At 46.0% G+C, this 25074-nt stretch overlaps 1 protein-coding gene across 2 annotated transcripts in view; it reads left to right on the top strand.

Annotated features, from left to right (window-relative positions):
- Positions 1–25074, top strand: part of TRAPPC9 (trafficking protein particle complex subunit 9) — a 507030-nt gene that overhangs the window by 140246 nt on the left and 341710 nt on the right. For both annotated transcript variants that reach the window (XM_069539993.1, XM_059995234.1), the window contains one exon: positions 6670–6822. In XM_069539993.1, coding sequence (XP_069396094.1) covers positions 6670–6822 — 153 coding nt within the window. The remainder of the gene's footprint in view (positions 1–6669; positions 6823–25074) is intronic.

Below are 25074 nucleotides of genomic sequence, written 5' to 3'. Positions count from 1 at the left end.
CTTTTGCCTCAGTTATTCTGCTATTGATTTCCTTCTAGTGTATTTTTAATTTCAGTAATTGTATTGTTCGTCTCTGTTTGTTTGTTCTTCAGTTCTTCTAGGTCTTTGTTAAACATTTCTTGCATCTTCTCGACCTTTGCCTCCATTCTTTTTCTGAGGTCCTGGATCATCTTCACTATCATTCTGAATTCTTTTTCTGGAAGGTTGCCTATCTCCACTTTGTTTGGTTGTTTTTCTGGGGTTTTATCTTGTTCCTTCATCTGGTACATAGCCCTCTGCCTTTTCATCTTGTCTATCTTTCTGTGAATGTGGTTTTTGTTCCACAGGCTGCAGGATTGTAGTTCTTCTTGCTTCTGCTGTCTGCCCTCTGGTGGATGAGGCTGTCTCCCTGTTGTGTTTTTCTCCTCCATCTTCCTTGCTTTCCTGTCTTGTTCTAATCCCTGTTCTTACAGACTCACGGAGTGAAGTAAGTCAGAAAAAGAAAAACAAATACCGTATGCTAACACATATATGTGGAATAATAAAAAAAAAAAAAGGTTCTGAAGAACCTAGGGGCAGGACAGGAATAGAGATGCAGATGTAGAGAATGGATTTGAGGACCTGGGGAGGGGGAAGGGGAAGCTGGGGAAGTGAGAGAATGGCGTGGACATATATATACTACCAAATGTAAAATAGATAGCTAGTGGGAAGCAGCCGCATAGCACAGGGAGATCAGCTCGGTGCTTTGTGACCACCTAGAGGAATGGGGTAGGGAGGGTGGGAGGGAGACATAAGAGGGAGGAGATATGGGGATATATGTATACGTATAGCTGATTCACTTTGTTATACAGCAGAAATTAACACACCATTGTAAAGCAATTATATTCCAATAAAGATGTTAAAAAAAAAGAAAAATAATCCTTTTGCATTTGCAGTATATGGTAGGGATCAGGGACACTTCAGAGACACACAGACCTTTGTGGGCCTCTCAGGGGTCTGAACCGCCATCTGGGCACTTATGGGGCACGTGTGTTCCCCCATCACAAGCTCCTGACCTGGAGCTGAGTATTTACAATCCACCCCATCAGGACAGGGATCACCCGCCCATGTCATGGAGTGATTCTGATTGCAGTCTGTTTGTGAGCACGTCTCTATTTTTAGGTTGTCACAGAGCCAAACTTCTGCCTTTACTTAAGTAATCATAAATTTTATTATAATTAAGCCCAAATTGAGATGAATTTATTGTATTTGCTTTTCAACAAATCTTCTGAGATAGCCGTGAGTGTGTGTACAAACACAAATATACACATACCTGTGTACATAAATACATATACACATCCCTTAATTTCTTTATACTTCCCGCTTAATTTTTTGACAAAAAGCAACGGCTCCATGTGGGTATAATGAACAGCTCATAAGTGTTTTGACTGAGGTGCCGTTCCCTGCTGCTTCCTGCTCTCATCAGCATTGTGGCAAAGTCTCTGCAATTAGAAGCATACATGAAAGGTCCTCAGATGTTGAAGGTCAGCAGCAGTAATGACTCCTCTGGTAGTGTCAGTGTCACATAACCAGTATGACTTGACTGCATGAAACTAAACTCTAGCATTAAAATGATGACTATTATTTCCGAAACCGAATTCCACAGGGGGGAAAATTAGTGACATATGCTACTCTCTTGGTTTATGTGTATCTTGTTATTCCTGATAGCTTATTATTATATAGGATTTTGAAAAGCCCCTCTGGACTTTCCATTTTGTAGCACAGTAATGAAGGAAAGAACCAGAAAGGCCCACTTTTGAGGCGTAAAAACATATTAAATCCGACAATGAAGCTATTCGGTTTTCTGTCCTGCTGCAGCTGGAGGAGAGTCCGTGCGCTGTGAATTCCTCTAAATACCTTAGTGGTTTGGCTGCAGAAGGTGAATAAGCTGTTCCCCATGGGTGGACTTGCCTGTTGTCTGAATGTGTCACTCTTAAGCCACGGAACTTAACACAGAAATAAGCAGTGCAGCTAGCGCCCTTTCTGAGTATACCCTAAGCTTGGAGGCAGTGGGTTACTGAACGCAGGGCTTTGAACCTTATTTAGCTACTGGCCTTTTCTGGGGCTGGGGGCGGGGGTTGGGTGGCATTTTTCAGGTCTCTTCTTGAGCTGTGCCGTTTGCCTGCGCACGTAGCGGGAGCAGCCAGCGCGGTTCCACGCGGCTTGCGTGCCGCCCTTGACCCTTTCCTGTTGCTCTGCTGTTCCCTCTGTCAGGGCAGGTGGTAGCACGGCCTCTCTTCAGCCGGTGACTTGAGAGATGGGTTTTGGAGTCGGATGGGTTTGGCTCCCAGCCCCTTGCTGTTAGTGACCCCTGCGTGGCTGCCCTGAGCAGGCCGCTCAGTGCTTGTGGGTTAGCGTTGCAGCCTGGGCACCCCTGGCCCAGCCCTGCTCTCATCTGGTGATTCCAGAAGGACTGGTAGTGCCTCTGGGGTGCCCAGCACAGTGCCTGGCACGTGGTGGGTGATGGGTACTTGCTAAGTTCCCTTCCCTTTAAGTGGGGAAATGAGCTGCTGCTTCTGCTTTGTGATAGCTGCACAGGGGGAGTGTCTGTGGGGCTGGGAAGCCAGCACTCAGCGTGGGCGGGGCCGACTTGAAATACACAAACTCCCGCTGCGCCTGAGGCAGGCAGGTGCCTGGGTCCACGTTTCCTGGGTTCATCTCTCCTTGAGCTGTTCAGAAGCCATCTTAGCTTTCTCTTTGCTCTCAACTTTTTCCTGGAATGGTGAAATTTAAGGATCCCCAGATGAGCAAGGGTGTTCTGGCATTAAACCCTGCTCATCCCACAGCAAACGAAAGCAGAAGAGGTGAGATGGTGAGAAGCAGCCTGGGAGGCCGTGGGCAGCTCTGACAGTGGGGAGCTTGCTGGCTCCTCTGTCCCTGGCTACCCAGGGGAACCTGTTAGCTGATTGACTGTCAGGACCCAAGGGGCTCGCTAAGGAGCCCGCTGAAGGCCCATGAAGGAGTTAACAGTAAGAGTTACCCTCCCTGCCAAGTTTTCTAGTCTTTTTTCGAGTTGCTTGTGTTATGGCATTTTTATGTAATTCTTAAAAAAACCTCACACACACAAACACTTTGTGGCAATACAGGGCAAAACTTAAAAAATAAATCTCGTAAAAAAGCGTTTTTTTTCCTTCTTAGCACGGTCAAAGTGTACAAGTGTCTTGGGGAAAAAAGACTCAGTTTCTTCAATGTCTCCTGCAGCGTTCATGCCACACCCCGCCTGCACGTTTGGGTGAGGACAGAAGCAGAGGAGAGCTGGGAGGAGGTGGCAGCGTCGCATGGGGCTGGTGGGCCAGGCACTCCCGGCAGAAGAGGCAGCACGTGTGGGTGGTAGTAGGGGCACAGCGGGTGAACGTGGGGAAGGGGAGGAGGAAAGGCAGGGGTGAACCCGGACTGTTCTTCCCAAGGCATTTCAGTCCTGTCAGGACCCACGTATGATGGTGCAGCAGGAGATGCGCTGAGAGCCCTCACCTAGTTTCTGCCCGTCCATGGGAACAGAACTGAATGAGAGCCCGGGTCTTGGCGCCTGGGTTTCAGAAGTGGCCCAATAGAAGCTTTGTGGTGGGGGGGGGGCTTTGCGGGGCCTCAGTATCTTGGCCGGTATTGCCATTTCATAGAAAGGTTGGCCAGAGCTGCTGTGGCAGATGGAGAGGCTGTTTAAAGAAGTTAGCACGCACTGCTATAGTCCTGGGGCTTCCAGCAAGCAGGGCCCGAACGGTTTTCTGCCCTGGCTTCATGTCGCCTGGTATGTCATATACCCTTCTATCCCAAGTTAGTCTGTGGGATTGAAAAATAAAGACAAAGAATGTATTAACCTGGTTCACACATACTTATAGAATGTGAGTTACTGGGTCATCGAGAGGATTTTGGTACCGTTAGTGCTTTGGGAGGGAAGGCAGTAACTTCCGTTGTGGAGTCGGATGCTGGCAAAATACCCAGAGAGTAACATATCCATCAGGACTAGAGGTCAGGTCAGTTTGTAAAACTTAATCAGACGAGGCTCCTGCCACATACTCAAAATCATCGCCAGCAAGCATCTAGAATCTGTGTGTTCCGTACAGTATTCATGCTATAGGAGGAGGGTGATAAGAGCGTGTATGTGAGGAGTTTTGAGTGTAATGTCCATTAAATGCGCCACATGCACAGGAGGGTGTGTAGACACATGCACGCCGAGTCCAGAGGCAACCCCACGGGTCCCACTGCTCTTTAACCTGCCTGGCCTCTCCTCATCTTCGGGTCTGGTCTGATTAGCAGTCTCTCCCGGAGGTTTTCCCTGGATCTGTGCTTGCTGTCAGGTGCCCAAGTGTCCTGGCCTGCAGTGATTAATCGTTCACGTTGTCCTGAAATCTTACCTCCCAGGAACCAGCACTCTCAGCAGTCCCATCACCCTTTCCCCAGCTGCCCCTCTGTGTTTAGATCATTCTGAAATAATGTAGTAATATCAGTCTACTAAAAAATCTGAACACCCTGTAAACTAGTGGAATTGGTGATGCCGCTGTGCACCGGACACTTAATTGAGCACCTATTGTATGCCAGGTCCTCTACTTCCCAGCTGGATGACCTCCAGCAAGGACGTGCACTTCCTTGGTTTCCAAGGGGAATAAATGACCACAACTCCGCTGGGTTATTGTGAGGATTAAGTGAGATCACTCACATGTGGAAAGTGTCTGGTGTTCAATGAATAACTAAGTAAATAAATGAATGTGATGTGGTTTCTAAACACCTCTCAAGGACGCCTCCCCTGATCTGTTCCTATTTAAGGATACCCTGAGGATAAGTGTGCTCTATTGGACGTGTTCTGAGTGGGACTCAGCCGGTTCTGGAGGGAGCGCGCCCTGGACAGGAAGACATGGACTTACTTTGCGTTTGTAGCACGGTTTGGCCTCGTGTTCTTGCAGTTAGCAAACCTCACAGGTCTTTCTTCTTCAATATGGACCTCGATCAAGCTCCCTGTCTTCCACTGGACTCTTGCAATGTTGATTTCTGGGTCCCAAGAGGGTGACTTTATTTTCTAACCCCACCTTGATGGGCCTTCATGCAGGAAGTGAATGTCATGGCTCTAGAATCATTTGGATCTAGAACTCTGGCACTTTTCCCTAGTTTTGGACCATGGGCAAGTTACTCTCTCTAGGTGTCCGTGGCCTTGTTCCGACGGAGGGGATTGAGCACAGAGAGTCGGTTTGTTTAAAGGGAGGTGGTAAGGTAACCCAGAGGCGGGAACAGCAGCAGGTTGCTCCCCTGTCTGGGACTGAGGGACAGCAGGAGGGGGGATTAGCGAGGCGGATTAGGGGACTGAGAAGTACAGCGGGAAGGCCTCCCGTTCACCTCGCTGGTGTGGAGGGATTCCCGCCCCAGGGCCAGGAGGATGGACACACACGTAGTGCCCGATGCTGGATGGATGGGATCACAGCCCGCCATGCAGGGAACAGAGGGAAACCAGAGGCTGCAGGGAGGCAGGCTTTGTATTGTCAACAAGGTGGGGTGTCCCCTGGTTCCCACAGGGGGCTGTGCTTGGCTGGCAGGGAACTGAAACCCGCCCTCAGGGCTAAGCGGGAGCTTCGTCTGGTCCCCAGGATAGGAGGGTTGTTTGTCAGCGGACCGTATCCCCGGGAGCAGAGTCAGGAGGAGAACTTGCAGTGAGGTTGTTCCAGGCCTTCCTGGTTTCACCACATGTCAAGGCAGTGGTAATATTGGACTTGATCCTAGGCCTTAAACACCCGTTCCTCCCGGTCTGTAATGAAGCAGGGATCGTCTGGCAGGAGGGGGAGCCACACAGGTGCCACAGCTGCTGCCAGTTGACACAACCGGTGCCCCCCACCCCCACCCCATCTCCTTCCTGGGCTCCTTCCTCCTCTCAGCACATTTCAGCTTTAGTGTATACAGTGCTTTACAGACACCACTTAGTTTAATCTGTAAAACAGCCGTGTGATGTAGGAGCTGTCACCCCTACTTCATACACAAAGAAATGTTGACATGGACGAGTCATCACTCCCCATCCAGCTCTAGGTGGTCAGAGTCAAAAAGGCGTCAAACCCAAGGCCGTCTGACTCCGCAGAGCTAAGGATGCCCCCCTGCCCCCCAAAAGGCCCTTTCTGATTTTGTGTTCCTGTTTCCTGAAGAGTGTCTCTCTCCCACTAAACGTGGATCTGTTTCTCTTTAAGGCGATAGAACATAGAAAGTACTGGTTGAGCTCTGACTCTGTTCATGAGAACAAGAGTGCACGGCTCTTGTTGGGGAGAGAAAGCTGCTTCATGGGGGCAGTGCTCATAGAAACAGGCCTTGGAACAGCTGTGATTCTGGAATTCTCTGGTACTTTGATCCATCACTTTTTTTTCTTTTTTTTTCTTTTTTTTTTTTGCGGTATGCGGGCCTCTCCCGTTGCGGAGCACAGGCTCAGCGGCCATGGCTCACGGGCCCAGCCGCTCCGTGGCATGTAGGATCCTCCTGGACCGGGGCATGAACCCGTGTCCCCTGCACCGGCAGGCGGACTCTCAACCACCGCACCACCAGAGAAGCCCAGATCCATCACATTTTAAATGGTTTGCATCTTTCTTTGCTTCTGAAGGTGCATCCGAATTTTCTCCCGGGATAGTTAAGTCTCCTGCTGCCTCAGTTGCATCCTCATTATCACCTTTATTACTGTCATTGTAGAAAAATTATATGGTGACTTCCTGAGCTGGAAACTAGAAGAAACCCTTGCCCAGTTTCCCTTGCAACCTGGAAAGGTGGCCACTTTCACCGTCAGCATCAAAGTGAAGCTGGATTTCTCTTGCCAAGAGAATCTCCTCCAAGACCTCAGTGACGGTAAGTTCCTCCCCAGTTTTGATCAGCACGTCGCGGTCCCCAGTCACATGGTAGCGATCACCTTGCCTCGAGCCCCGCTGCTCTCTCGGTAACGTGCTTGTCGTTCATTAGCTCTAGCGGCTTGAGACTTCTCCTGGGCACGTACTTAATGAGTGAGTTACTGTGCACAGGGAAAGTGATAAAAGTACTTTTCAGTTGAACGATTTCTTAATTCACACTCTTTACTATTTTGTGCTCATTTGCCAGGAGGTCATCCTGAATTAGTGGAATGTAGGAATTACTGCATTTTTCTTCAAGCATAACTGCTGTGATCCCTTAGACATCTAATTAGCTGTGATTATGAAGTTCTCCTTCAAAGTCTAATGATTTCTATAAGGAAATGGAGTGTGGAGAAAAATGAGAATTTATTTTTGTTATAACATTAGGACTAGCTGATTAGGGGTAAGATTCCATAGATTAATTATGTCCGATGATACAGCATGCATTCATACTTTCATTGGGAGTCATCGTGGGGTGTGTTAGTTAGCTCAGGCTGCCACAAGAGAATACCACAGACAGTATGGCTACAATTACAAACTTCTTTTCTCATAGTTGTGGAGGCTGGAAGTCTGAGATCAAGGTGCCAGCATGGCCAGGTTCTGGTGAGGGCCCTTTCCTGGCTTGCACACAGCTGCCTTCTCACTGTGTCCTCACGTGGCAGAGCGAGCCTGGTGTCTCTTCCCCTTCTTAGAAGGACGCCAGTTTTATCAGACTAAGGCCCCACCCTGTGGCCTCATTTAACTTTTGTTACCTCCTCACGGGCCCTGTCTTCAATTATAGTCACAGTGGAGGTTAGGGCTTCACCATATGAATTTGGGGGGCCACATTCAGTCAAAGGGTGTTATTGGAGACGGTCAACGGATTCTGTTACTAGAACTTAGCAACTATGTGACTTTGACTTCTTTGTGCCTTAATCTGATAAGATGACAGTAATACCCATTTCTACAGTTGTTGTGAGGATTTGCCCTTCACCTGGAACATGGTAAGGGGTCAACAAGTGTTAGTTATATCCCCCCCCCACCCCCATCACAGATTTATGACATTACAAGACATTTAACCACCTCTTATTAGAGACAAGCACTTGACCGGGCTCTTGGAAAACAGAGATGAGTGAGTCAAGGTCTGTCCCCTGGGCAGTAGTAATAACAGCAGCTAACATTTAAGAGGTGTGCATAGATCAACTTGCTGAACCCTCACAGCAGCCCTATGAAATAGGTGTTATTAATAGCTCTGTTTTACAAATAGGGACAGTAAGGCATAGAGAGGTTGTGCAGTTTTTCCAAGGTCACACAGCTAGGAAGTGGCAAAGCTGGGTTGTGAAGCCAGGCAGCCTGACTCCAGAGTCTGTCCTGGTAACTACTCTGTGGCCTGTTGTTGCCCAGAGGGTCAGCCAGAAAAATAAATATGTGATTGGAACACCCTGAGACTCGGGTGTAACTGAGATGCAGCTCACTTTGTCAGTAGGGTCCTGCAGGGAGGGCCTCCCAGAGCTGGTGTGTGACTTGGGCCTGTACTGGGGAGTATCCTAGAAGAAGAAAAAAGCCTGTGCTCCACAGGTCTTTCAAGGAGCAGCAGGTACCGAGGCCCGGAGATCTCTGGCCAGTGATGCAGTGGGATTCACCTCCAGAGACTAGATGGACATACGTGTGGACGCAGACCTGATTATTCAGATCTCATTTCAGTTGTCTCCCTGGTGGAGAGGCTACCCGGACCGCGTCGGCTGGGCCAGCACGCCCTGCCCACTGTCATTCTTGTCGGGTTCCCCCACATTATGGACAGCTCCTGTTCCCTGGAAGTGTCTTGTTTGGTTTTTCCTGTCCTGCTGCCTCCGTCCTTTACCTTAGAAGTTTCACAGGGAGAAGGACCTCATCTGTCTTACTCAGGAGGTCCTGTATTCACATTACCTAGACGGTGTACCTGGAGGGAGGGGAGTGGATGAGCTCCTCTTCCCCTCCCCCCTCGGTGTGGAGGCTCCTCCCTCCTGACCTCGTCTGACCCTAATGACCTCCCAAAGGCCCCACCTCCTAGTGCTGTCACATTGGGGTTAGGGCTTCAACACAGGGATTCTGGGGGGACACCTACTCTAAGTCCATAGCACGCTCCATGAAATTTCTTCTCCTGTACTCTCTGGAGTGTTTAAATAACCATTAAATTTTTCTTTTATATTATTAATGCAGGTAGGAAAATAAGTTTACTGTTGGACACACTAGAAATGGAAAATATCACGTGGATTTAACATTATACCAGAACTCAAAAAGTATCAGATGAAATGGATATTCTTTTCTGTCTCTAAATGGCTTTGTACCACTGGACTGCATCTTTCTATAAGTAGACAGAGGGTTACAGACAGAGTTTCTGACTTTTCTTTTTCCCAGGAAGGGAGTTGAGCAGAGTCAGTGGTGCCTGACACCTGTCCAGGGAATGCTTGATGAGTTGTTATCCCGGGGGTATGTCTGGGCAAGTGGATGCCTAGCTGAGACCATCTGGACGTGAGACGTGAAGGAAAGCTGATCGTTACTTGTGCTGCTGACGTTTGGGGCAGGCTGCTCCTGAGAGGGAGAAGATGGAAGGCCTCCTGGTGGAGGCTGAAGCTGCTTTTGTTTTGGTGGCTCCTTGAGTCTATGTGTGCAACGTGGACATACTTTGTTATGTTTCTGCCTTTAGTTACAGAGCTCTGGAGGGTTGTCTCTGCCCTCTGTGCTGAAAGTAAAATTGCAACTTGGGATTTATAGTCTGAAAATACCTTCTTCTCTCTTTTAAAATAAAACCAAAGAGAGCTCGAAGTAGGTTTACCAAGTGGTTTGTAAATGTAAGGCTGGCCTAGGTTCCTGTCAGTTAGATATAGCACAGGTGTGCAGTAGAGCATGGTTATAATTAATTAGATGCCCTCTTGGGCTTCCCTGGTGGTGCAGTGGTTAAGAATCTGCCTGCCAATTAAGGGACACGGATACCAGCCGTGGTTCAGGAAGATCCCACATGCCGCAGAGCAACTAAGCCCATGCGCCACAGCTACTGAGCCTGCGCTCTAGAGCCTGTGAGCCGCAACTACGGAAGCCCGCGCACCTAGACCCCATGCTCCACAACAGGAGGAGCCACCGCAATGAGAAGCCCACGCACCGCAACGAAAAGTAGCCCCCGCTCGCTGCAACTAGAGAAAGCCTGCCTGCAGCAACGAAGACCCAATGCAGCCAAAAATAAAATAAATAAATAAATAAAAATTAGATGCCCTCTTCATTTATTTTTGTACTGATACATGTGTTTTTATTTTTGTAATACAGTATCATAGTTTACGGCATTTATAGTAGAACAGAATCAGAATATACTTTTTTTTTAGAGTTTTTGTTTTTGTTTTTGATGTGGACCATTTTTTAAAGTCTTTACTCAATTTGTTACAATATTGCTTTTGTTCTATGTTTCGGCTCTTTGGCCACGAGGCATGTGAGATCCTAGCTCCCCAACCAGGGGTCCAGGGATCGAACCCGCCTGCATTGGAAGGCGAAGTTCTAACCCCTGGACTGCCAGGGAAGTCCCAGAATATACTTTTTTATAGTGTGTTAAAGTAATAGACTTTTACATAAATTTGCATTAATGTATCTAGTGGTCTGGCAAATACAGTATTCTAAGTGAGACACCCTCTCTATTGATATGGTTAATAGACACTCCGGCTGGTCATTTACGTAGCAAATCGTAGAGATTGAGACACAGAATCTTAATGTCCACACCCGGGCAAGCTCTGTAGAGGAAAGAAAAAGTTGGACACCAAGGCCCACAAAGGACTTCTGCAGAGTCTGGTCGGTGGATAATGAATGCATTGCTCCGTGTAGTTCAGTCTGAGCAACCTGGAGCCTGTGGTTTAGCCCTTATTTGGAGACAGCTGTACACTCAGTGGCAGAGGCTCATTTGTGGCCTCTTGCAACTGGGAGATGCCCCACGGGTGGCACTTGGTCTGACAGTTTCAGAACCTCCAGCCGGGGACCCCTGTGGACCCGATTGGCTTTTTAGGCAGGGACTCACATTAACTATGGTTACTGAAACCAGATGCCATTTAAAAACCTTACAGAAATAAATGTAGCTGTCATGCAAAGCAGGACACTGGATCCAGTGTGGGCTGTAGACAGATGGAAGAGAATTAATATTTGTTGAGCATTGTCAGATGCTGCATATCAGGTCTGGACCAGCGACTTTATTTGCATTATTTCTATTTAACCTTCCCAACAACTCTATAAAGTAGATGATTCCATTTTGTAAAGACAGGTGGGAGGACTATTCTGGATTAGAGGACATGGAAGAGATCTAACAGTCAAATGGTATGTGCAATCCTTAATCGTATCCCGGATTAAAAAAAGACCCTGAAGACATTTTTGGGACCTCAGGATCCTGGCTGGGGCAAGAGAGAATCGGGTGTCTCGGTACTCGTCCCGCACAGCTGAGGAAGTACGGTCCTCGCTCCCACGTGCACCGCCCCCTGGGAGGAGCCCTGGGCTGACTCTGTCTCTCTGGGCACTGAGCTGCCGCCTTCGGGGAGGGTGACGTGGGTAGAGTCAGGCGGTGTCCCTGACCCTCTTCAGTGCGTCCAGTCTCAGAGTTTTGTGTGCTGGGCCTTCTCTGTTGGACCCCTGGACCTCCACCGAGGCCCCCTCGTGTGTGGGTGATGGTCCAAATTGGCGTTCTTTGGGGGAGAAGATGGCAGAAAACTCTTATTCTGCCACGATGATGATGCCACTCTCTGCAAAAGCGATTTTAAACTGTTTTCAGTGATTGTTGTGGCAGAGATAGTGTTGGTATGCTGAAACTGTGTGTGAATGTGGAATTAAGTAAATGATCAATTCTGTGATAATCTAATTCTAGCATCTGAATCTGGTCCTGAACGAGGGTTCTCATTTGGAAGAGATAACTGATGTAAGATGATAGAGATGAAGTAAAAACCTTGTAGTTTGGAATTTAAATAAAAGATATCAGTAAGAAATTATGGGATATTTAAAGATCTATCTGTCTATCTATCTACTCCAAGGCCTGGAAACCCAGCAGCAGTGAGCATTCCTAGCGCCCACATCATGGTGTTGAAAGAAACCAGGGCTTTTTGGAGAAGTGGCCACTTGCAGGTCTGGAGCAGGAACTGTCTGTAGTGAGGTGATCTGGGAACATCCTGTGAAACCTACGGCAGGGAAGCTGTCAGAGTGGATTTACTAAAGCTGTGTTAGGAGGACCCAACGTGAAGAGGCTGCCGCTGGCGGTCTGAGCACCAGCAGGGGCGATGCCTGCGTTTCAGCCTTGGGTGCTTAGTGCCGTTAGAAAGAATTGCCAACCTTTGGCGAGTGATGGGGAACCAATTCATTATTTTAAAGATGATAGGTAGTGAGCATTCTGCCTTCCATGTAGATGTGCGGTTGGACAACCTAAGAGCTGGTGAGGACAGCTTCTCTTTATGGAAGTATGCCTGCTAACGCTTGAGAAGGGACGATAGAATTAGAAACCCTCCACTTTGCAGTTCCTAATAGATTATGGGTTGAGACCATGAGCATCTACCCAGCAAAACAAGAGACAGGCAGGCATTATGTCCTTCCTGACGGGAGAACACACACCTCCCGTGAGTTAGTGTTGCCCCGCATCACACCTGAGTCTGATCAACACTCCAGCTCTCATTGCCAGCTCACAGGAATCCTGCCGACAGAGAAACCCGTGAAGCTACTCCATTTCAGACTGCGGTTAACTCTGCAAACAACGTGGTTTCTTCAACGAGTAAATGACAAGAGAATAAAAGGGATGAAGCCCTGGAGATGGATGGTGGGGATGGTTTCTAGCTGTGGGACGCTGCCACCTCTCACAGCCATTCTGCAACAGTGTTTTGGGCCTGCGACGCTGTTGCTCTCCGCTGGCAGTGTCTGTCCATCCTTCGTGGCCTGCCGATCCCCACCTTATCACTTCCTCTCTTTATCACTTCCTCACGGCCCCTCCCTCGTGCTCGCTCATGGCCCGTGTGTCCCCTTGACACCTCTGAATGCTGTCACAGTTTCACGTCACGTCTCTCTACTCCCAATACCCAGCACAGGGCCTGGCTCAGAGAAGATCCTAGTAAATATTTATGGAGTTGAGGGGATGAAAGGAATGTTGTGAAGACAGATTGAGTGGTCCTGACCCTGAGTTCAGGGAGGGGAGAGCCGTCTGGGTGGGGACAGCCAGGTGCTGGCTGCTGGCTGCGGGGTCCTCGAACAGCACCTGGCTGCGGCGTGAGCTGAACGCAGTGGGCAGGGATGGAGGCGGTGGGGTTGGGTATTCAGGAGAAGGAGGGCAGCCTGGTTAGAATGGTAGGTTCAGGCAGCTGTGGAAGGCCTGAAACTCCAGGGGAGTAACTCAGACTTCATTGGAAGATACTGGAGAGTCCCTGAAAGATTTTTGAAAAAAGGTTGATGTGATGGAGAATGTTGGGAGAAGGTGGGTAGGCAGATTGGAGGGGTAGCCCGAGATTCACCTGGTGCGATAGGTGACAGGTGTGAGGGTTCAAGGGTGAGGCACGCAGGTCTTGAGCAAGAGAGAGCCAGGTGGGCAGGAGAGGAAGGGATTCAGAAGACCGGCCGCTGCGTCTCTACCTGGAGGGCGTCCTTCCCGCTCTTCCCCGCAGCTGTCGCTGGAGGCCTCCGGTGTTTGTAGCACAGGATTTAGGAGCTGGTCCAGCATTTGGTGAGCTATTGGAATTTGTTCTGCTCCCCACGGAAATGCTTCTTGCCTGAAATGTCTCTTGTTTGTTAAGCTAAAGACAAACTCTGTCTGTGGGAAGTTCGAATCATTTCAGTTTCTTTGTCCAGAGTTGGAGATTTGGGTTAAAAAAAGCCATGTTTACAATTGGCATTTCGTTATGTTTTACTTCTTCATAATTTGATGATAAGAGATGCTTCGGCTTATCATTGTGGCCTGGGATTGGTTTTATGTGAGAGTCGTCGCTGTGGAATCTTCTGTGTTCCCTTTCCTACCTTGTCTCTCTCCCCGATGACTGTGCCTGAAACCAGGGCATCGCTGAGTGTCTTTGCCCCGGTCTGCCGCTCTCTTCAAAAGGAAATACTAATTTTTGGGAAACTCCGTCTTACTTTTTAAGGAACAGTGACTCATCCTGAATTACCCAGAAACCAAAGACAAAGGTGGTTGGAATCTTAATGTCAGAAGATTTCTCTTTTTCTTTATAATTCCTACATGCCTGAGGCTTTCATAAACATGTGATTTTAAAGAAGATTTTCTTGAAACCTGGGTTTTTTTCTGAGGCTACAGAGTATGGAGGCTGGAAGGAGACGAAGCTGTACTGAGTGGCCCCCGTGTTTGGGCATGTGATGGAGGTGCTGAGGTTCTCTCCCTAACCCTGAGAAGTGGCTGGATGGTGACCTCCGAGTTTGGGCTCTGTACCCCCAGCTCTGTGGTTCCCCTCGGCTGTACCAGCTCCTAGCTGCTGAAACTGTCTGCATTTTTGGTCTTTCTCACTATAGCACCCCCATCCTGAGGGCAGGGCCAGGGACATCTTTGTCTTTTTTTTTTTTTTTTTGGCCGCGCTGTGTGGCAGGTGGGATTTTAGTTCCCCAGCCGGGGATTGAACCCAGACGCCCTGCACTGGAAGTGCGGAGTCTTAACCACTGGACCGCCAGGGAAGTCCCCATCTTTGTCTTTTAATTCCAGCTCCCAGCCTGGAGGCGGCTCCTCCCTCCTCACCTTGCTTTTCCTTCTTCCTCATGGCAGCTCTTGGTCAGTTCCATTTGCTGCTTCCTCCTTTCCCTCTTGACCATTACAGAGTGGAATTGCTCAGGGCTCCAGCCGAGATCCTCGTCTTCTTTCCTTCTAAGTTCGCTCTCTCACAACTTTCTCATCTTCCACATGGAGTCAGTGACTGTCTCCCGCACCCCACCCCCTGGCCAGACCTCTTCTCTGTACTCCTGGTCCGCGGATCCGACCGTGTGCTCCGAAGGCTCTCGGTTCTGGGGAAAAAGCGGCAGGTGAAGCTGGGGGGAGGTTTGCTTGGTGGCCGCCGTTCCCCTCCCCCAGCTGTGGGGGGCTTCCATCCCTGTCCTCGTGCTGCAGTCTGTGCTCTTCCCCTGCAGATGAAGAAGGCTTGGACCCCATAGGGAGAGGGGAGGGGCTGGTGTGGGGCAGTGGCTCTGGTCCCCTCCCAACCGGCCCCAAGAGGAGCCCTCAGGATCCTTTTCCTGGGGGAGAAGCCTGCGTGGCGTGGCGCGGACAGCAGCCCCCAGGGAGACTTCCTGCTCTCATAGCCGGTGCCAGACGTTTAGCAGTTCATTAACAGCGTCTAGCTGAACCTTTTGCCTGGCTTTCAGAACCCACGTAGGCACGTGTGCTGGGGTCCTACTTCTCCCTGTAGGTGCCTGTCCACAGATTTCAGGTTAGTTTCCCCTGTGACTTCACTTCTCTGATCAGTTCAGGAAAAGTTAATTTCCAGTTTATTCAGCTTTTTCCTTAAGGATGGAAGCAGTGCTTTTCTCAAATCTCAGCATTTCTAAGCGGTGATCAGAAGCCCACATCCTTTATTTTAAGTCAGCCCTCCAGTCACTTTTGGACCGTGTCGGCCGTTTGTCAGACTGCACACTGCTCTTGTGTGCAGTGGGTTGTCTGCTTTTGTTCTGAAGGCAAGGTTAACGGTGCACCTGCCAGCCTGCCCCTCGTCATATTTAGCCTGCATCACCCCCCAGCCTTCTGACTCACAGACCGTAATTTCACAGCACGGTGGCTCAGCTGAGGGAAAGGTCAGGCTGCTTCTGCTTCCTGGGGCTCTCGGGAGCATATCTGAGTGAGACAGAAAGCTGAGTTCTTGCCCGGCCATCTAATAACCTGTGGAGGGGCGCTGATCCCGTGGTCCCTGTTAGTCTGCAGGTGGGATGGTTGACTCAGCTCTGATTTAAATTCAGGTTGGAAAATAACTTGCTAAGCCACCAGGAGCGAATGAAAATCCAGGTGTTTGTCATTCATCAGCAACAGGTGATCCTATTGCAGGCAACCAGGGCTGAGGTCTTCTGGATCATTGATCTCACTGGTCGCATCACTGCCTTTCCAGTCAAGCTGGTGGTGACTCACTGGGAAACAAATTAGGTAGGTGTTCAGTTGAGGTGATTTAAGAAGGTTTTCCCGCTGCGGAGAGAAAGGGGTGATTTCTGTGGACCGCCGCAGGCTGGTATACTTCGAGCTCATGCTCGCGATTGCAGCAAGTCTTATCAATTTTGTTTTCTGAGTCTCTACACATCCACCATCACTGCTCGGCTTAAAGCCCTGATCATTTCTCATCCGGACCATATGCTGGGAGCCTTCTGACTGGTCTCCCAGCAGCTCATTTTGCGCCCTCTTCGCCATCTTCCATATTTTCCCTGCAGGCCTCTCTCCAGAGCAGAATCTGTTATGTCCTTCTTCTGCCGTGCACCTTCCAAGGGCTTTCCATCGCCCTCAGATAAAGCCTCAAGTCTGGCTTTTGTGGTCTTGCCCTGGCCCGCCTGTGTGGCCTGCTTGCCCACCCGTCTCTTCTCCCTCATTTGGTTTGTATTCCAGAAATACTGAATGACTTGTATTTCTGACTTGCCATACGCCCTCTTAGGCCTCTTGCCTTTGAGTGTAGGCCGATAGATTCAAACTCTGCTGCACATTGGCATCAGCTGGGGATCTTTCAAAGCTCTGCCTGGCTTCCACCCTAGACCTTGTGATTTCATAGGCATGGGGTGTGACCTGGGTGTCAGGGTGTCCTAAAGTGTCCCAAGTGATTCCTATAAGCATTGGAGTGTGGGAACCACTGACATAGACTGTTTTTCTCCCTAAAAAACGTATTCTCTGAATCTCCTGGCCTTCTTCAGGCAGACACAATGGCTGCTTATTTTCTGTTTCCTCTGAGAAGCTTTGCAATCTGGTGGGATATTGCATCACCCTTTAGATGACTGTTCAGGAGCTGTTTGGATATTTTCTGTCCTTTGGTCTTAAATTTTAGAATCAGTTTGTCATGTTCCTCATGGTAGCCTGTTAGAATATCGACTGGGACTGCATTGAACCTGTGGGTCAATTTGGGAGAAGATGGATACTTTCATGAGACTTAGTATTCATAACTATGAATATTGCCTCTTCATATATTTGTCTTCTTTCATGTCTTTCAATAACATTTTCTAATTTTTCTCTGATGGTCTTATAGTATTCTTCTAGAGTTATTCTTAGGTATGTTTATTATAAATGGTATTTTTGAGTCCTTTTCAATGGAAGTATAACTTACATGCAGTCATGAGCACAGTCATGTACAGCTTGGTGAATTTATTTTTATTTATTTAACAGATCTTTATTGGAGTATAATTGCTTCACAATACTGTGTTAGTTTCTGTTGGACAACAAAGTGAATCAGCCATATGCCTACACATGTCCCCATATGCCCTCCCTCTTGAGCCTCCCTCCCCTCCTCCCTACCCCACCCCTCTGGGTCATTGCAAAGCACCGAGCTGGTCTCCCTGTGCTGTGCTGCTGCTTCCCACCAGCCAACTATTTTACATTCGGTAGCGTATATATGTTGATGCTACTCTCACTTTGCCCCAGCCTCGCCCTCCCAACCCATGTTCTCAAGTCCATTTTCTATGTCTACCTCTTTATTCCTGCCCTGCAACTAGGTTTATCAGTACCATTTTTTTTCTTTAGATTCCATATATATGTGTTAGCGAACGGTATTTGTTTTTCTCTTTTAGACTTACTTCACTCTGTATGACAGACTCTAGGTCCATCCACCTCACTATAAATAATTCAATTTTGTTTCTTTTTATGGCTGACTAATATTCCACTGTATATATGTGCCACATCTTCTTTATCCATTCATCTGTCAGTGGACATTTAGGTTGGTTCCATGTCCTGGCTATTGTAAATAGAGCTGCAGTGAACATTTTGGTATATGTCTCTTTTTGAATTATGGTTTTCTCAGGGTATATGCCCAGTAGTGGGATTGCTGGATCGTATGGTAGTTCTATTTTTAGTTTTTTAAGTAACCTCCATAGTGTTTTCCATAGTGGTTGTATCAATTTACATTCCTACCAACAGTGTAGCAGGGTTCCCTTTTCAGCACACTCTTTCCAGCATTTATTGTTTCTAGATTTTTTGATGATGGCCATTCTGACTGGTGTAAGGTGATACCGCATGGTAGTTTTGATTTGCATTTCTCTAATAATTAGTGATGTTGAGCATCTTTTCATGTGCCTCTTGGCCGTCTGTATGTCTTCCTTGGTGAAATATCTATTTAGGTCTTCTGCCCACTTTTTAACTGGATTGTTTCTTTGTTTTTTGATATTGAGCCCCATGAGCTGTTTGTATGTTTTCGAGATTCATCCTTTGTTGTTTCATTTGCAAATAGTTTCTCCCATTCTGAGGGTTGTCTTTTTGTCTTGTTTATGGTTTCCTTTGCTGTGTAAAAGCTTTTAAGTTTAATTAAATCCCATTTGTTTATTTTTTGTTTTTATTTCTGTTACCCTAAGAGGTGGGTCAAAAAAGATCTTGCTGTGGTTTATGTCAAAGAGTGTTTTTCCTATGTTTTTGTCTAAAAGTTTTATAGTGTCTGTTCTTACATTTAAGTCTTTAATCCATTTGGAGTTTATTTTTGTGTATGGTGTTAGGAAGTGTTCTAATTTCATTCTTTTACATGCAGCTTCCAGTTTTCCCAGCACCACTTATTGAAGAGGCTGTCTTTTCTCCATTGTATGTTCTTGCCTCCTTTGTCGTAAATTAGGTTCCCATATGTGTGTGGGTTTATCTCTGGGCTTTCTATCCTGTACCGTTGAAGTCAGGGAGCCTGATTTCTCCAACTCCGTTTTTCTTTCTCAAGATTGCTTTCGCTATTTGGGGTCTTCTTTGTTTCCATACAAATTGTAAGATTTTTTGTTCTAATTCTGTGAAAAATGCCATTGGTAGTTTGATAGGGATTGCACTGAATCTGTAGATTGCTTTGGGTAGTAGAGTCATTTTCACAATGTTGATTCTTCCAATCCAAGAACATGGTGTATTTCACCATCTCTTTATGTCATCTTTGATTTCTTTCATTACTGTTTTAGTTTTCTAAGTACAGGTCTTTTGCCTCCTTAGGCAGGTTTATTCCTAGGTATTTTATTCTTTTTGTTTCAATGGTAAATGGGAGTGTTTCCTTAATTTCTCTTTCTGATTTTTCGCTGTTGGTGTATAGGAATGCCAGAGATTTTTGTGCATTAATTTTGTATCCTGCAGCCTTACAGAATTCATTGATTAGCTCTGGTAGTTTTCTGGTGGCATATTTAGGATTTTCTGTGTATAGTATCATGTTATCAGCAAACAGTACAGTTTTACTTATTCTTTTCCAATTTGTATTCCTTTTATTTATTTCTCTTCTCTGATTGCTGTGGCTGGGACTTCCAAAACTATGTTGACTAAGAGTGGTGAGAGTGGACGTCCTTGTCTTCTTCCTGATCTTAGTGGAAATGCTTTCAGTTTTTCACCATTGAGTATGATACTTGCTGTGGGTTTGTCATATATGGCCTTTATTATGTTGAGGTAGGTTCCCTCTATCCCCATTTTCTGGAGAGTTTTTATCATAAATAGGTGTTGAATTTTGTCAAAAGATTTTTCTGCATCTATTGAGATGATCATAAGGTTTTTATTCCTTAATTTGTTAATGTGGTGTATCACATTGATTGATTTGCATATATTGAAGAATCCTTGCATCCCTGGGATAAATCCCACTTGATCATGGTGTATGATCCTCTTAATGTGCTCTTGGGTTCTGTTTGCTACTGTTTTGTTCAGGATTTTTGCATCTGTGTTCATCAGTGATATTGGTCTGTAACTTTCTTTTTTTGTGGTATCTTTTTCTGGTTTTGGTATCAGGGTGATGGTGGCCTCATAGAATGAATTTGGGAGTGTTCCTCCCTCTGCTATATTTTGGAAGAGTTTGAGAAGGATAGGTGTTAGCTCTTCTCTAAATGTTTGGTAGAATTCACCTGTGAAGCCATCTGGTCCTGGACTTCTGTTTGCTGGAAGATTTTTAATTATGGTTTCAATTTCATTGCTTGTGGTAGGTATGTTTATGTTTTCTAATTCTTCCTGGTTCAGTCTTGGAAAATTGTACCTTTCCAAAATTTTGTCCATTTCTTCATGGTTGTCCATTATATTGGCATATAGTTGTTTTGTAGTAGTCTCTTAAAATCTTTTGTATTTCCGCAGTGTCAGTTGTGATTTCTCCTTTTTTCATTTCTAATTTTATTGATTTGTGTCCTCTCCCTTTTTTTCTTGATGAGTCTGGCTAAGGGTTTATCAATTTCGTTTATCTTCTCAAAGAACCAGCTTTTCGTTTTATTGATCTTTGCTATTGTTCTCTTCATTTCTATTTCATTTATTTCTGCTCTGATCTTTATGATTTCTTTCCTTCTACTGACTTTGGGTTTTCTTTGTTCTTCTTTCTCTAGTTGTTTTAAGTGTGGGGCTAGACTGTTTATTTGAGATTTTTCTTGTTTCTTGAGGTGAGATTGTACTGCTATAAACTTCCCTCTTAGAACTGCTTTTGCTGCGTGCCATAGGTTTTGGGTTGTTGTGTTTTCATTGTTATTTGTTTCTATGTATATTTTAATTTCTTCTTTGATTTCTTCATTGATCTCTTGGTTATTTAGTAGCACACTGTTTAGCCTCCATGTATTTGTGTTTTCTACAGTTTTTTTTTCCTTTAATTGATTTCCAGTCTCATAGTGCTGTGGTCAGAAAAGATGCTTGATACGATTTCGGTTTTCTTAAATTTTCTGAGGCTTGATTTGTGACCTAAGATGTGATCTATCCTGTAGAATGTTCTGTGCACACTGGAGAAGAAAGTGTATTCTGCCACTTTTGGATGGAATGTTCTATAAATATCAATTAGATCTATCTGGTCTATTGTGTCATTTAAAGCTGGTGTTTCCTTATTTATTTTCTGTTTGGATAATCTGTCCATTGGTGTAAGTGGGGTGTTAAAGTCCCCACTATTATTGTGTTAACTGTTGATTTCTCCTTTCATGGTTGTTAGCATTTGCCTTATGTATTGAGGTGCTCCTATGTTGGGTCCATAAACATTTATAATTGTCATATCTTCTTCTTAGATTGATCCTTTGATCATTATGTAGTATCCCTCCTTATCTCTTGTAACAGTGTTTATTTTAAAGTCTATTTTATCTGATACGAGGATTGCTACTCCAGCTTCCTTTTGATTTCCACTTGCATGCAGTATCTTTTTCCATCCCTTCACTTGCAGTCTGTAAATGTCCCTAGGTCTGAAGTGGGTCTCTTGTAGACAGTATATATATGGGTCTTGTTTTTGTATCCATTCAGCTAGTCTGTCTGTGTCTTTTTGGTTGGGGCATTTAATCCGTTTTCATTCAAGGTTATTACCAATATGTATGTTCCTGTTACCATTTTCTTAATTGTTTTGGGTTTTTTTTTTTTTTTTTTTTTTGTGGTATGTGGGCCTCTCACTGTTGTGGCCTCTCCCATTGTGGAGCACAGGCTCCGGACGTGCAGGCCCAGCGGCCATGGCTCACGGGCCCAGCCGCTCCGCAGCATGCGGGATCCTCCCAGACCGGGGCACGAACCCGCGTCCCCTGCATCGGCAGGCGGACCCCCAACCACTGCTCCACCAGGGAAGCCCTTGGGTTTGTTTTTGTGGGTCTTTTTCTTCTCTTGTGTTTGCCTCTTAGAGAAGTTTCTTCAGCATTTGTTGTAAAGCTGGTATGGTGGTGCTGAATTCTCTTAGCTTTTGCTTGTCTGAAAAGCTTTTGACTTCACTGAATCTGAATGAGACCCTTGCTGGGTAGAGTAATCTTGGTTGTATGCTTTTCTCTTTCATTACTTTAAGTATATTCTGCCACTCTCTTCTGGCCTGCAGAGTTTCTGCCGAGAAATCAGCTGATAACCTTATGGGGATTCCTTTGTGTGTTATTTCTTGTTTTTCCCTTGCTGCTTTTAATATGTTTTCTTTGAACTTAATTTTTGTTAGTTTGATTAATATGTGTCTTGATGTGTTTTTCCTAGGGTTTATCCTGTATGGGACTCTCTGTGCTTCCTGGACTTGGGTGACTATTTCCTTTCCCATGTTAGGGAAGTTTTTGAGTATAGTCTCTTCAAATATTTTCTCAGACCCTTTCTTTTTCTCTTCTTCTTCTGGGACCCCTATAATTCTAATGTTGTTGCATTTAATGTTGTTCCCGAGGTCTCTGAGACTGTCCTCAATTCTTTTCATTCTTTTTTCTTTATTCTGCTCCTTTCCACCATTTTGTCTTCCAGCTCACTTATTCGTTCTTCTGCCTCAGTTATTCTGTTATCGATTCCTTATAGTGTATTTTTCATTTCAGTTATTGTGTTGTTCATCTCTGTTTGTTTGTTCTTTAGTTCTTCTAGATCTTTGTTAACATTTCTTGTATTTTCTCAATCCGTGCCTCCATTCTATTTCTGAGATTCTGGATCATCTTTACTATAATTACTCTGAATTCTTTTTCAGGTAAATTGCCTATTTCCTCTTCATTTATTTGGACTTCTAGGTTTTTATCTTACTCCTTCATCTGTGAGAGAATTTTTTGCTGTCTCTCTCTTTTTCTTTTTTTTTAATGAGTGGGAGTCTGTTCCTGTCTTACTGGTTGTTTGGCCTGAGGCTTCCAACCCTGGAGTTGTAGGCTATTGGGTAGAGCTGGGTTTTGGTGGCTAGAAGAGGGTCTTAGTGCTGAGATGAGGAATTCCGTGCGACGTCACTCCATGAATATTCCCTGCAGCCTGAGGTTCTCTGTTGGTCCAGTGGTTTGGACATGCAGGAGCTTCAGCCTGACCCTGGGTTCGTGAAGCAAGATCCCACAAGCTGCCTGGGGCGGCAAAAAAAGCAAAAAAAAACAAAAAACAAAAAACAATAACAAAGTAAAAAATAAAATTAGACTAGGAGACTAACAGATATGTTAGGAAGAAAATAAAAATATAGATGAATCAACAACCAGAAGGTACATAAGTACCATAATAGTATAAAAGAGGAGGAGGGAAAAGAAAAAAAAAAGCGGGGGTAGGGGGGGCAGGAGTCCTTGGCGGTGGAGGACGGGGCCTAAGCAAGGGTGATGTTTGGGCGGTGGGCGGGGCTAATGCTCAGGACCATTCCACTCCGCCTCCGAATTTATTTGTATATGCATATTCACCCTTGCACCCACCACCCAGACCCAGATGGGGGTGATTTTTCCAGCACCCCACCATTCTTCTTCTGTCCTCTCCCTGTTGATGACCCTTTCCTAACAAGGCTGGAAAGGCCCTGGGGGCTATGGGGGTGGGGCTTAGGATCAGGGAACAGAAGGGGTCCAGGCGTGCCCCCCACCCCTGGTCTTAGAGGGCAGGGGACCTCACCTGGGAGCCCAGCAGGCGCCCCGTGCCCGAGTGGGCGGGGCAATCACCCTCTGCTCCTCTCCCGCTCTTCCTGGAGAGTCCCTGCTGCCTGCCTCTCCTGATCTCCCTGGCCTCAGGGGTGCCGATCCTGTCTGGCCTCCACTTCTCCTCCCCCCCCCCAGTCCCCCTACATCCTACCGGTTCACTTTGGGGTTCTTCCTGTCTCCTTGGGCGTCACAGTCCCCTACCAGTGCCCGACAGGTGCCCTAGTTGTGGGGAGACGCTATCTCCGCATCTTCCTGCACTGCTGTCTTGACTCCGCCTCCGAATTTATTTGTATATTCATATTCACCCTTGCACCCACCACCCAGACCCAGATGGGGGTGATTTTTCCAGCACCCCACCAGTCCTCTCCTGTCCTCTCACTTTTGATGACCCTGCATCAAGGTAAGTAATTATGACATTGATCATCATAGATTAGTTTTGCCTGTTCTTGTCTTTCATATAGAAGAAATAAATACAGTATATGCTCTTTTGTGTCTTTTTTTTTTTTTTTTTTTTTTTGCTTTAAACAGCACAAATGTATTCTCTTACAGTTCTGGAGATCAGAAGTCCTGTGTGTCTTTTTTCCCACTCAGCATTATACCTGAGATTCATGCACGTTGTTGTGTGTTGCATGTGTTTGTTCCTTTTTATTGGTGGGGGATATTCCACCGTGTGAAAATACCACAGTTTATCCAATCTACTCGTGATGGACATTTGGGTTGTTTCTGCTTTTTGGCTATTATGAATAATAAACTTTCTTGTACAAGTATTTGGTGGACATCAGCCCACATTTTCGTTGGGTGTGTGCCCAGAAGTGGTTTTGCTGGATCATAGGTTATGTGGTGTATGTTGAGCTTTGATAGCTCTACAGTCATCCAGGTTTTCAACCTGCTTATTTTGATTTACACACACCATCTGCAGGCACACCAGTCCTCTGGTGCTCCAGATCGTTACCACTGATCGGTAGGGTCAGTCTTTAAATTTTAGCTGTTCTTGTTCATGTGTAACCTCATTGTGTTCTAATTGGCTTTTCCCAGATAACTAATGATGTTGCCCAGTAAAAAATGAAAATATTTTAACAGACCCCTCACAAAAGTGTATATCCAAACAGTAAGAGATGAAAGGTGTGCAGCACCGTTAGTTATCTGTTTTGCAGCTTTATTGAGATAATTGACCTAGAACATTGTATAAGTTTAAGGTGTACATTGTGTTTATTTGATACATTTGTATATTGCAAAATGATTATCACCTTAGCTAAGACCACCATCACATCACTTAATTACTGTTGCTTTTTTGTGGTGAAAACACTTAAGATCTACTCTCTTAGCAACTTTCAAATATATAATACAGTGTTGTTAGCTATAATCACAATGTTGTGCACTAGGTCCCCAGAACATGCTCATCTTCTAACTGCAAGTTTGTACACTGTGACCAACATCTCCCCATTTTGCCTGCCTCTCGGCCCCTGGTAACCACCATTCTCTCTCTGTTTCTACAGGTATATCTTTTTTAGATTCCACATGTAAGTGATATCATACAGTATTTATCTTTCTCTGACTTATTTCCCTTAGCATAATGCCCTCAGGGTCCATCCATGTTGTTGCAAATGGTAGGATTTTCTTCTTTCTCATGGGATTATATTCCATTGTGTATATATGTATATATCACATCTTCTGTGTCTGTTCATCTGTAGAGGATGCTTAGGTTGTTTCCTCATCTTGGCTATTGTGACTAATGCTGTAAAAATATGGAGTGCAGATATCTCTTTGAGATCCTTTTTTCATTTCCTTTGGATATGTACTCAGAAGTGGGATTGCTGAATGATAT

The sequence above is a fragment of the Delphinus delphis genome, chromosome 17 (assembly GCF_949987515.2).
Source record: "Delphinus delphis chromosome 17, mDelDel1.2, whole genome shotgun sequence".
NCBI lineage: Eukaryota > Metazoa > Chordata > Mammalia > Artiodactyla > Delphinidae > Delphinus > Delphinus delphis.
The sequence above is the reverse complement of the archived record's forward strand: the minus strand, read 5'-3'. Positions and strand labels throughout refer to the sequence as shown.